The sequence below is a fragment of the Cricetulus griseus genome, chromosome 2 (genome assembly GCF_003668045.3).
Source record: "Cricetulus griseus strain 17A/GY chromosome 2, alternate assembly CriGri-PICRH-1.0, whole genome shotgun sequence".
Taxonomy (NCBI): Eukaryota; Metazoa; Chordata; class Mammalia; order Rodentia; family Cricetidae; genus Cricetulus; species Cricetulus griseus.
Window position 1 is genome coordinate 284,206,234 of NC_048595.1, and position 13,363 is coordinate 284,219,596.

Here is a 13,363-nt window from a genome sequence, read left to right on the forward strand (position 1 = left end):
CACCAGTGGAAGGCCAAACATGGGAAACCTCCAGAAAATACAACCCTTCCCCTTCCGATATCAATCACATTGACCACTCTGAAACTCCCTACAGAGTCCCACTCAGTATGACACAGTTGAGTCTCTACAAGGTTTGTTTTGAAGTGGTAGCAAACTGTGCATTTCCTTATGTATTAGCGTGTTAGGGCTACCATGACGCAGTACCACAGGCTGGGTAACTTAACTGTAGAAATTAATTTGCTGACAGTTCTAAGGCTAGAAGTGGATCTGGGTATCTGTGGAGTTCCAGTGTTCTGGGGTCTGTCATGTTCACTTGTATTTGGTTAGATTCTGCATTTGTCTTCACATGGCCTTTACTCCGAGTATGCACACAGCTGTACTCGAATGCGCTCTTCTTACAAGAGCAATCATTTCCTGGGATTGAGCCGACAATAATGACTTCATTTTGACTTAAGTACCTCTTTAAAGACCCGTCTTCCAAGCACAGTTTCATTCAGAGTGACTGGGAGAAACATCAGTGTTCAATTCAGCCCATAACATGCTGTTTCACTGTGTCTATTCTTTGGCTTCTCTTCATTTTTCACCCAAGGCTCCCTGGGGTTGAATCTTCAAAATAAAGCATCAGTGGTTTTGTCTCTGATCTGGTTCAGCTTTCAGAGGTGGTATGCATTACATACATGTGGACCCTTCCTTTGCTGTGCCATCAGCAAACATGGCCTTCCTACTAAGGGGAGGCTTTCATTAATATGCCATAAATAATCTATTTGTCAGTTTGGAATGCTTAGAGGATGTTGTAGAGTGTCACCTTCTAATGCTTACTTTTCCATTTGTTGCACTGTTCCCACAATTCGTCCCTTTGGTGTATAACAAACAGCACTCCTTTTCCTCTACTGTAGACTATTTCATTAAGGATTTACTACAATGTAAACCTTCCTTGGTTGATAGACACTGGTTTGTGCTGTACAAAATGCTTTTTTGGATGCTTCTGTGTTGCTTTGTCATCCTCTTGCTTGGTAATTTGGAAGAATTATTTCTATATTCCTAATGCTAACCTGTAAGATTTCTGTTTTCTTTCTAATTTGTAGCTTTCATCTTTTTGTTTTGAGCCAGCTCTGTATAGCTCTGATTTGTAACTCTGGATGTCCTGGAACTTGCTCTGTAGACCAGGCTGGTCTCAACCTCACAGAGATCTTCCTGCTTCTGCCTCCCGAGTTCTGGGATTAAAGGCGTGCACCACATCTGCCTGACTTCATTTCATTTTCTTAAGGCAGCTTTTGATGCAAAGAGGTTCCTTACTTTAGGGTAGTTGAATGAAGCAGCATTTTCTGTTATAGCGATCCATTTTATTATAGTCCATACATGTCCATGTGTATATATATATATAAATCCTTCCCTATACCAGGGAAATAATACATCAACTTTGAAATGGTATGTGACAAAGAATAAATAATAACAGGAATTTAAGATTAATTAGATTGAGCTAGATGGTGGTGGCACACATCTTCAATCCTACCACTCGGGAGACACAGGCAGGCAGATCTCTGAGTTTGAGGACAGCCTGATCTACAGAGCGAGTTCCAGGACAGCTAGGGGTAGAGACCCTGTCTCAACCCCCCTCCAAAAAAAAGTTAGTTAAATTGGAATGACAATGAAAATATTGCCTTAGGAAATATGGCAAAAGTTAACAGTTCAAGGAAAATGTATAGTCTTGACCATTATTTTTAAAAATACATATTATGAAGTAAGTATTCAAGTAGAGAAATATGGAAGATATCATTGCTTAGCCAAGGGGATTGAATGAACTTCCCCATGGCCTATCCCCCAGCCAACCATGATGATGGCAAGGTAATCTCAGAGTTCCAAATCAGAGAAACTATAAGGCAGAACCAACCCAACCCACCTACCTACCTCTATGTTAGAGAAAGGCCTCTGTGGAGTGTCACCCAACTTGAGACATCCATGTGGACTTTGAATGAGGAAAATAAAAACTTTCAATGTGAGGGAAAACTGACATTTTTAAACTTTTAAACTTTTATAGCATGAGTCAAACATAAATAAAAAAAAAATAAGGAAGAGGAAAAGAGAGTGGGTATTGTCACCAAAGGAAGTAGGAAAAGGGAAAGATAAAGAGTAGAAATTAGTGAAACACAAAACAACAGAAGGGCCCAACAAAAGGGCTCTTCCCCAGCCCTTAGGAAAGCTATCAGCCATCGCCTCTTGGCAAGTACATTTACATGGCTCAAAACATACCAAGAGTCTGCAAATAACAAGCCCTATGGGGTGCACTGTTTGTATATCCTTAACAATTGCCCAGGAAATTGTCCCCCACCTTAGAAACACCCCCAATGAGTGATGTGGATACCACCAGGGTAACCTAGAAGCCTCAAGTTGGAGAAATCATAAGACTTCCTTAGCTACCTCACAAATCCACCAAGCCTGAAGAATAGAGCAGAAGGCCAGATGCCAAGAATCATAGGTGTAAAGTCCAGGGGATGAAAGACTCCCAGGGTGAGAGCAGAGCTTCCAGCAAGGCTCTGGGAGAACGTTCTCCATGCCAGAGGAGAGCAACACTGTTCTGATTAGCATGCACCATTTTCCACTGCCAAGAATAGAATTCAATCTCAGTCCCCACGAAATGAGTGAGGAGTCATCTCCATTCTCTGCTAATTCTGCAAGAGTGCTTTCAATAACAACACTCCAAAAGCACTAATCGGGGAAAGACAACTAAGTGGCACCCCGGCAATAAGCAACATCTTTAAGCACCATTTGCAAGCGAGTCAATTTAACTGTCTTCCTTTTCATTTTCTTTTTCTTCCTTGGATTGGATCATAGCTTAACCTCTTCTGGTATTTATCACCTTTTTTAGAATGTAGAGTTCATGGGTACAGAATTTCTGATTATTTACTTATAACCACAAAGTAGATTAGCAATAGGCAGAGTCCAGTGTAGCAATGAGCAAAGGCCATTCTGTTCAAACTAAACTTTGTCTTAGACAACTTCAACGGTATAGTTTGTTGTTCCTGAGAATATTTCATACAGAGTCAACAAGCCTTGAGGGTTTTAAATTGTGTGTGTGTGTGTGTGTGTGTGTGTGTGTGTGTGTGTGTGTGTGTTGCACAAGTGCATGTGTGTGTGCATTGGGGTAGGGGGACATATGGAGGTCAGAGGGTAACTTTTTGTTGGTGGTGCTCTCCTTCCACCTTTTTGTGTGCTCTGGGGCTCAAACCCAGGTTGTCAGGTTTGTGTAACAAGTGCCTTCACCCACTGAGCTATCTCACCAGCCCTAAGGCTTACTGTCTGTGTGTATACTTCTATTTCTTGGGTCTAAATTACCCTCCTTCAAGATTCAGATTAAGGGTGAATCTGCAAGGGTTTAAGGGAAATGCATCAGCTAAATTTGGCTAGGTCCTTGTTAGAACTAATATACACAGAAAATCTCACATCTGGGCATTTGCATTTATGCTGTCAATGCAAACCCTTAGGGTGGCATCTTCTACATTCCTTCAGTAAGGGAAATTTGAAAACGGCACAGTCACCTTTGAAGTAGAACACAATGGTAGAAACACTATTAGCCTAAATCTTCCACTCACTTAAGTGCCTGAGGAGTAACAGTTAAGCCTTGGAAGGCCCTGGTTTTCATTCCTTCTTAAAAGTCCTTCTAATTCCCAATCTAAATGTCAGCTGACTCTTGCTGATCTTTGACATGTCATCGGAAGCACAGAGCACATAGAAGCAAGCTGAATCATGACGTCACCATTGCCTTCCCTGGTTGATAGACATTAGCAGTGGCAGATTTGGAAACTAGTAAGATCAGACCTGGGGGGGAGGGGGTCCTCACCAGGGGTCCAGTGGAGGTGAAGGGTCCATGGAAACAATCAATACAAAGTGCACCGGGAGTACAGAACCAAGAACAAGCTTGAATTTTGCTGGGGAGAAGAAATAAATAAAATAAAATAAATACTATTTCTGTCTTGGGGCACTTGTGATTTATTAGGCTGCACTGTACAAACTGTGGATTGTAGCCATGAAATATGGTCGAATACCCACCAAGTCACCTGGTTCTTCCTAACATGACAGGGCACAAATGAAGCCCTCTGGCAAGTAAGGGACAGAAAAAGTTACCATAAAAAATGTACAGCCATGGCCCTGCCCCAGTCCAGTGGCACAGGTAACTAAACTGACTTACAGGCAGTGGCCATTTACACAAGTCCTCCCAGAGTCAGCAGAAGGGCCTTGGCATCGGCACTAAGTAAGCTTCTGAGTCTTCTTTCAGTGTGCTTGAAGCTGCACATACCCAGATTCTTGAATGTCACACATTGCTCAGCAAAGCAAACAAAAGAACGCTGACCAACAGCCACTCTTCACTTCCTTTATCGTTCTCATGGTTTCTTTTCCCCTTTGCCTTTCCACATTATTCCTTTAAAAATATCAAAAATAGAACATAAAAATGAGTTTGGGATACCACTGTGAAACAGGGATCGGTAACAAAATGACAAAGCCTTTAGGGCTGAGAACCAGGCTCAGATTTCCTTTGTTTTCATCTATAACTGAGAAGGATTTGGTGGGTGGGGGAGATAAACTGAGGATAAGCCAAGCCCATGGTTCGAACAGAACTCCAGTGTTCAGTGTGTGTCCAATCATAGACTATCATCCTTTCTTGGGTTCTGACTCAGCCAAACATCCGAGTGACAAAGATATGTACCAGTGACAACCACACAGCCAAGCCACAGACTCCATGGCAGCCTCTGACAGTGGACAAGGGTATTATTTTGTGGGTTATAGACAAAACGGTGAGTAATTCCTTGTTGGCTGGCCCTGAATGCTTCATTTACTAGAGGCTAAGATGAAAAAGCTCCGTTGTTACCACAAGACAAGACTCAGCATCTCAATGCTCCTGAGAAAAAGCCTTACATGCTGTTATAAGACCAGAGGAAGCCCAGGCAATAGATTCTAGTATCATTTCCACACTGTAGGTAACTGCAGGATAGAGATAAACAACTTACTTCAAGACTAACCAAGGTCTATAAGTGACATGAGATGGATTGTCTGACAAAAGCCAATTCCTCAACTATTTCCAGTTTCTTGATGCCAATTTCCAAAAGTCAAAGCTTTCTACATCCATGTTAACTCCCCAAGCCCCTCCTCTCTTATCCTGGCAAAGCCTCACTTGGGAAAATGGAATGCAGCTCTTAAACAGAGCCTGACATTCCCGAAATTAGAAGTATGATTTTATTTCAAAGACAATATTGCTTTTTATTAAACTTAATTTTAAAGCTTTGATGCTTCTTAAATCATCCAAATGTTTCAACCAAGATGTGTCAAAATGGCGAAGAAATAGCCAAGTTAAACTATAACCCATTTAACGTGTCTACTCAGTAGAATGGCATTCCTCTCCTTCTAAGTCATTTTCTCCTTTATATCAACCCTTCACAAGAACATGGGTGCTTACAATGCTTCAGGCAGAGAGAGAGAGAGAGAGAGAGAGAGAGAGAGAGAGAGAGAGAGAGAGAGAACACTCGGGAGGAGAGTGGGGTGAGGTTCTCACCACCTCAAGATGTCAGGGCTTACTGTCTTTCCTAGCTTTGTAAAAAAAAAAAAAATCCCTTAAGTTTTTTTGTTTTGTTTTTTTCAATCTTCTCATGAAAAGAGACTTCAGTTCCACAATTTTTCAAAGAAACATGACACCCAGGAAAGAGGGCTCCCTCAAAACAAGCCTGAAGTGCTGGCTTTGATGCTATCTTCCTCAAAGCAACCATGCCAACATACTCAAAAATAAGAATATAGGACTGGCATCCTCCTTCCATCATGCATCACCTCTTATGTTCTCATCTATGAGGTCAGTCATCAATGAGCCGCATATGGACACAGGACCCATTCAAAAGATGAGCTTCAGAAACAGAGCCATGGCCTTTTAGAATATACACAGGCATAACAGGGTTCAGCCTGAATCCAGACATCAGGAGATCTATACCATATGCATGTATTCCTACCGAAAGCCCCAAAGGTTTTCAAAGATTAAATGATCTCTTGCATATGTGGCATTATTTTGCTAGTTCCAAACAGAATTTAATCTCTGTTCTCCAAATAGGTCATTATTTAAGAAAGAATATAGCAGAAAAATTTTCCTCTACAGGGATGGAGAAATGCACAGCAATCGAAATCAGGATAAATTACACTGCCTAAAACTGGAGAAAAACAAGGCTCTTTGGCGAACCTCAATGTGACTTTATTCTTTCCTTCATTTCCATTAAATTTCACACTAAGCATTCTTTTGTGACATCAGCCCACTTCTAAAAATACTTCTAATCCCAAATAAATAGAATCACTGTGAAATAGAAATTGAGAGCTTTCACCAAGCATTGGTGGTGCATGCCTTTAACCCCAGCATTCAGGAGACACAGGCAGGTGGATCTCTGTGAGTTCATGACCAGCCTGATCTACAAGAGATAGTTCCAGGACAGCCTCCAAAACCAGAGAAACCTTGCCTAGAAAAAACAAAAACAAACAAACAAAAAAACAAACAGAGCTTTCAGGTAATATTGTTAGTATTCAGGCATCTGCATTGCCTGTCCTTGGGGTTCTGACAGGATACGCCCTCAGCTGCAGCCACTAAGAGCACCACCTGCACACATTCACTGTGTTCCCTTTTTAAAGGGCCCTGCCCACCTCCTATTTTTCTCTTCTCTCTCTCTCTCTCTCTCTGTGTGTGTGTGTGTGTGTCTCTCTCCCTCTCTCCCTCTCTCTCTCCCTCTCTCCCTCCCTCCTTTTCTCCCTCCCTCCCTTTTTTCTTTCTCCTGCTGCTCCTGTCTCCGGAGGCCAGTCTCTCCCCTCCCCTTTCCCCTTTTATGATCCCTTTCCCCTAATAAAAAACCCCTCTAGTTGAACCATCACATGGCATCTTTCTCTCCGCTGCTTTACTTAAATCACAACAAATATGATGGTAATTTCCAAGAAAGAAGATGTACAAACTCCATAACCTATAATACAAGTTACAGAACCCATTTTGTAAGTCCCTATAGGTCACCAAACCTGTGCTCAATTTTCCTAGGCCTGGTTCATCACACAAGGCCTTCCATGTCCTTGAAGACATCGTTGGAAAGTCCATCTTCAGAAGATGTTAAAATGTTCCTCTTCTGGCTGCTAAGTATTGTACAGTTCCAGTGTCCCCATGTCCCCTCCCAAACTTCCTACACTGAAGCCTTAAGCCCCATTAGGAACATGCTAGGAGGGGAGATAATTACTCCCTCAGATTCTTGGGGGTGAAAAATTGTGTCTACATAAATGGATCACAGGATTTTGGAAGATAATGGAAATGAAAATTGGAGGTCTTAGAATGCATTGTTTTAGGGAATGAATTTAAAAAGCCCACAAAATAGATAAAAACTGAAGTTTGGATTGAGAAAGAAGTGAACAGAAAACATCAGACATAAAAATGACAAATACACCAACTGAATAAATGCCAACGCAAGACTTCCATGAAAGCTTTGATCCAAAATGGGTGGTGCTGCCCCCTAGGGGCAGTCTTCCTTCCTTCGCAGTAGACATGTTAATGCGAGTCTACTTGTATTACCAGGTGGGATCATGAATGTTTCTGGCAGCCAGGTCCTTCACAATAAAGACGCACAGCTTTTAGTTGCCTTCTCGTTTCATTGCAAACCCAGTTCACAACAATCTGAGTCCACATCTTCACTTTTCTGTGTCAACACACAGAGGACTTTTATCTTAACGTGTTTTGGGTTTTTCAGGAGAGCAATTGTGCTGTATACTTAAGTACACTTGCATAGCAATGATGATGAACAAGGATTCTGAGCCACACCATCTTGATTTTCTTCCTGGCTCTGCCACCACCAGCTGCACATTCTTGGACAATGCCCTCAGATGAAAAACAGAAGTGACCGTGGTACTCAACTCGCAGATGTTATTTGGAACAGTGCCAGGGATCATTAGCTCTATATAATGGTGTCATAGACATGTTTTGTAGAACTTTATCTGGAGTCCTCCACATTTTAGAAAATTGTATTGCTGTCATCATTTGGGAGCCCAGTATTAAATGGCCAATGTAGCAAGCCTGTATTTGGTTTCATGTATAGCTACCATGATCACATTTTTTTTTCTTTTTAAAAATTTTTTGTGTCTGTGGGTGTTTTGGCTGTATGCATGTCTGCTCACCATGTACATGCAGTGTCCCAGGAGAGAAGAAAAGGGTATCAGATTCCCTGAAACAATAGTTACAGATGGTTGTGAATCACCATGTTGGTGCTAGGAACAGAACCCAGGTCCTCTGAAAGAACAGCCAGTGCTCTTAACTGCTGAGCCATCTCCTTAGGCTGCATGATCATGACTTTATACTATGTATGTGTGTATACCATGTACTTTAACTTTTTGATTATAACAATATAGTCATGCTACCTAGAGCATTTACATATTAAAATATTTCATTTACATCTGATTTACATTTCAGCCGTGACACATCAAGCATACTACCTGCCAAATGCCTTTATGGGTGCATCTTTTATCATCCATGATTTTCATTTGGTGAATGTAGTGATGTTATAAAACAAGGACACAAAACAACCTCCACATCAACATGAGCAAAGCATGTGACCTGTGACTGAAGCAGCACACACAGGGCCAGTATGGTTCTGCACCTGGTCCTCTGCGAATATATAATGGCTTCCAGTTTAGTGTTTTTATGGGATTCCTGAGTGTGCAAATGAACAGGTCTCTGATTCTTGTACCTTCTCTTGGGCTCTTTTCTGGTGGAAGCCAAGCCTGACCTCACACCGCCACCCTGCGGCTCAGTACTCGATGGAGCTGGACTTTGGCTTTTCCTTATGTTGGGTTGTCTTGTCCAACTTTGATGTGATAGCTTATCTTATTATGAACGAATGAAAACCTGCCCACCAATTGCCACTTCTATCTGCTGAAAGAGAGAAAATTAGTTTTCTCCAATAGAGTGACACTAGATAGCAAACACTCCAGGACAGGCCACATGTTCAGAAGTGGTTGACCAACTCCACAGGTTGTGTTGTCTGTGTGCATGGTGTGTGTGTGTGTGTGTGTGTGTGTGTGTGTGTCTACTTGGTTATAGTTTGGTGGGGATTTTGGGTTTTTTGGTTGTTTTTTTTTAGTGTGGTTTTAGTTTGTTTTCTTGGTTTGGGAGCTTTTGTTTTTTTGAGAAAACTTAAAAGTTGGATGAGTGGAGAGAGGCAAAGAATCTGGAAGGACTTGGAGAAGAATAAGATCAAATATATCTAAATTTAAAATTTGTTTAAAAAAATAAAATGTAATTAAAAAAAAACAAACACGTCTTTCTTAAGAAAGGGGATGGTGTTGGGTTGGGTATGACAGTTCTAAAATGTCACCACTTTAAGATACTATGCCATCCTTCATTTTCTGTGTTAATCCACTGCTCCCATTGAAAGGGGGTACTGTTGGACCAAGGAGTGTTCACTCATTTTGAAGAAATTTTGGGTTTTTTTATTGTATGTATGCATGTGTGTATGTGTGCACATGCACGTACAGGCATGGAGAGATCAGAGGCAGACACTGGGTGTCTTCCTTGATGGCCCTCCATCTTACATATTGAGAAATGATTCTCGCTGAACACAGAACTTGCAGGCTCCAGCTGGTCTAGCCGGCCAGCCTGCCCTAGCACCCTTCATCTTCATCAGGAGTGCTGGAATTACAGGCAGTCGCCACAACTGCAGGGATCTGAGCTGGGGCTGGGGCTTACCTTGGGCAGCAAGCTCTTTACTCACCCACCCATCTCCCCAGCCCCATTTTGAGGAACTATTATTAGCTGTTGTTTATGTGTTTCAAAAGTAAAGGTTTATGAAATATTTTACCAGCAATAGAGTTCTCAAACTTAATTCAGGTTTTTTTAAAAAACTGATTTAAAAAAAAAAAAGAAAAGAAAAAATTTGTGGAGGCTGTAGAGGAGCAGAGGAAGCCAGAACTCTCCCTGGACTTCCTACAGCGCTTTCAGGAAGAGCCTGCGAGGTACCATCTGCTGCAATAATTTGAGTTGAGCACTGCAGAGAGGTAAGTCCGAGTTCTGAGAATCCATTCTTAGAATGGTCATTCAATTTAGGAGAGACATTTTCTATACAGAAAAGTGGCCACCCTACTTCCAAAGCTCTGTACATCATTAAGCCGTTGGGACTATAATATGAAGAGCCCTCTTCTAGACCAGGGAGTGAAAGCAAGCATCATGTCTGGGCACAGAGCCAACTCAGGTCAACAGGGAACTGGCAGGAGCCAACTCTTCTCGCACGTAGCCCCTTCCTTGCCTCCGGAGGCCCTTTTCTATCCTCTGCCCATATGCTTCAGGTTAAGTACCAAGAAGAATCAATCACACACACAATCCTTACATCTCTGTTTGGGACCCCCATCCCCAATATACTAGTGTCTCAAAGCTCAAGACACTGATGGGAAAAAGCTGGTGTGAACCAGACCACACCAAGAGAAGTGGGTGCTGGGTCTCTTAACCTCTCAAGAAGGGGGAGTGGCTTACAAAGTCCTCCAGTGAACATCTTGTGTACTGCATTTCAGGCAGGTCACTGGACAACCCCAGTGGTGTGGGAGAGGCCTGACTACAGCTCTGCCCAAGAATACCTTGGAAAATTCCTTTTCCATGAGTTCCATTAACATTTGCTTTGTTAGCTCCACTTACCACAAATTCATAAAATCCCCAAAATGCTTGGGAGTATTTATTTCAGTTTTTAATATTAGTGCCCGTGCTGGCAATGACCAGAGTGGTCACTTGTAAATCTGAAAACACTTTGAATGTCCTTTTCCTTGGGTTTCACGTATGACGCAAAACAGAAATATTTCAATTACATGTGACTAAGAGTAAGAAAAATATACAACTCTATTTAAAACACTTAAATTAACAAGATAGGACTTCTTTTCATTCTAGCAAAATATTGTACATTCGGTTTAAACAAGAGTTAATATGCAGACACACATTTTCAAAATACCTGATGCTAGTTGAAAATCAGTGACCATGAGGCTTTCCAAGATATTTCTAGTTAGCAAAATGTGTACAACTGGGAAAGACTGTAGGCTTTTTTTTTTTCCAAAAGAGAGACATCAAAAACAGGTCAATAACATAAACTGACCAATGTCCCATAACCCTAAATCTTGTTGCTTCATTTTCCTGAGGGATGCTTTGGCTCTCAGTAAATCTCATAGCTTCTCTCCCTCACGGAACAACACATATAACAAATGCAACACCCTCAAAACACACTTCTTTGTGTATGCCACACCCCACCCAAGTGTGCTCTAGAGTCTGTATTGGCTAACCTAAATGGAGGCGGTTATAGAAAGGGGGGGTCTGCTAAGGATGTGTAACAACTGACCTACAGGTAAAACCCTGCTCCAAAGAGCCTCACACACTTACCACACCACTCTGCAATAGTACAGTGACACAGCCACACTTATAAATATGTTCTATAGCTTTAAAAATCAAAAGTTTTCTCCTTCGGCTTTTTCAGATACAGAAGTTGGACCACAAACCAACACATATATGTGACAAAAGCCATCAACCTTAGTCCCTGCTGCCCAAGAAAACAAAAGTGTACAAAGTTGCCAATTCCTGACATCAAGTTGTCTGGCCAACACACAATTTACAAAGTATGTCTCCATGTTCCCACATTGGGGAGGCAAAACCAAGCAGGCCATGCCATGTGTCTGTCCTTCCTTCTGCCTCCACAAACAGCACCTAAGATCCTCTAGATTAGATGCCCTCCAATGACTTCAGAATTCCAGGAACAGCAGTATACAACCTTTAAAAATAAAATAAAATAAAATGGAATGAAGTAAGGTCGCCATGGAGCACTGCAGATGGAGTCTGAAGAAGCTATCCACTGAGGAAGAAGGCACTTGCTAGCAGGAGACAGGCAGGAGGCTAGCAGAGCAGCCTCAGTGAGTCAATAGCTTGAGGCGCGTCAGCCAGCTAACCAGCAGTGAAGGCTCCCCAGAAGATGCCTTGGCAGAAGAAGTGGCTGACTTCTTCTTGGGCCCTTCCTCCTGGAAGGGAATGGTGGCGCTGCTGTGTAAATCAGAGTTGAGATAACACCTGCTCCCTCGGATGTAGTCCGCGCCTCGAACCAGGTGCCGCTCAGTTGTGGGTCTGGAGAATCGGTACACAGGAGATGCACTTTCTTCAATGATGGGTGTAATCCGCTCATTACTGAAGTACCGGCATAGGGCATCGTCCCCTGTTTTCAAACAAAGCCCACAAGCCTATGAGAACAAGAACCCTGGGACTTCACACCACTCAAGTAAACATACACCCAGCTCTCTAACCTGCAAAGCCCTGTGAATGACTTTGGCCTACCTCAGGAATGTTTGTAAAGAGAACAAGAGGTTCACCATCAGTGTTATGGTTAAATCAGAAAAGTCAACACCTTCTCCACCTCCACACCCACCAACTCATGCTGACTGCGTGCTCCTTAGTGGCTGGCACTGTGTTGGGAGGCTGTGGAACCTTTGGAAGTAGGGCCTGGCTGTCGGATGCAGATCACAACGGATGGTCCTTTGGAGGCTATACCTACTCTTTAGTTCCTGATGCTACTGACTTACCAATCGAAGTCTACTATCTACTCCCTCTGCCATAGCTAGAGTCGTGCCTTCCAAGTCATGATGTGTTGTAAAATACTATGTTAACTAGGCAAAGATGTGTTATATATTTATATGCTGCGGAATATTACTTTAACTATGTGAAGGTCTGTCACATTTGTTTCTGCTGCCTTTGTTAACAAGGTAAAGGTGTGTTACATGTGTTTGTGCTGCATTTGTTTCACCTTGCCTGCCTAAGGCACCTGACTGGTCTAATAGAAAGCTTAACGGCCAATAGCTAGACAGGAGAGGGGTACGCAGGGCTGGCCAGCAGAGAGAATAAGTAGGAGGAGAAATCTAGGCTTGAGGGAGGAGGAAGAAGAGAATGGGGGAGAAAGAAAGGGACATGCCTAAAGCCAGGCAGCTACCAGCCAGATACTGGATATTTCCATCAAATCCCTCCCCTCAGAGCTCAGGGAAAGCTGTAGAAGAGGAGGCAGAAAGAGTGTAAGAGCCAGACGGCCCTGTGGAAGAAGGAGGCAGAGTATAAGAGCCAGAGGGGATAGAGGACACCAAGAAAACAAGGCCCTCTAGATCAACATGAGCAAAGCTCATGGGAACTCAGAGAGCACGCACAGGGCCTGCAGGGATCTGCACCAGGTCCTCCGTGTATGTATTATGACTTCCAGTTGGATGTTTTTATGGGATTCCTGAGTGTGAATGAGTGGGTCTGATTCATGTGCCTTTTCCTTCAATTGGTTTGTCTTGTGCAACTTAAATGTGATAGGTTTTTCCTTTA

At 42.5% G+C, this 13,363-nt stretch overlaps 1 protein-coding gene across 2 annotated transcripts in view; it reads right to left on the bottom strand.

The window, feature by feature from the left end:
* Positions 1-10,685: 10,685 nt before the first annotated feature.
* Positions 10,686-13,363, bottom strand: part of Cnksr3 (CNKSR family member 3) — a 90,589-nt gene continuing 87,911 nt past the window's right edge. For both annotated transcript variants that reach the window (XM_027401032.2, XM_035440415.1), the window contains exon 13: positions 10,686-12,224. In XM_027401032.2, coding sequence (XP_027256833.1) covers positions 11,926-12,224 — 299 coding nt within the window. In that variant the 3' untranslated portion in view covers positions 10,686-11,925. The remainder of the gene's footprint in view (positions 12,225-13,363) is intronic.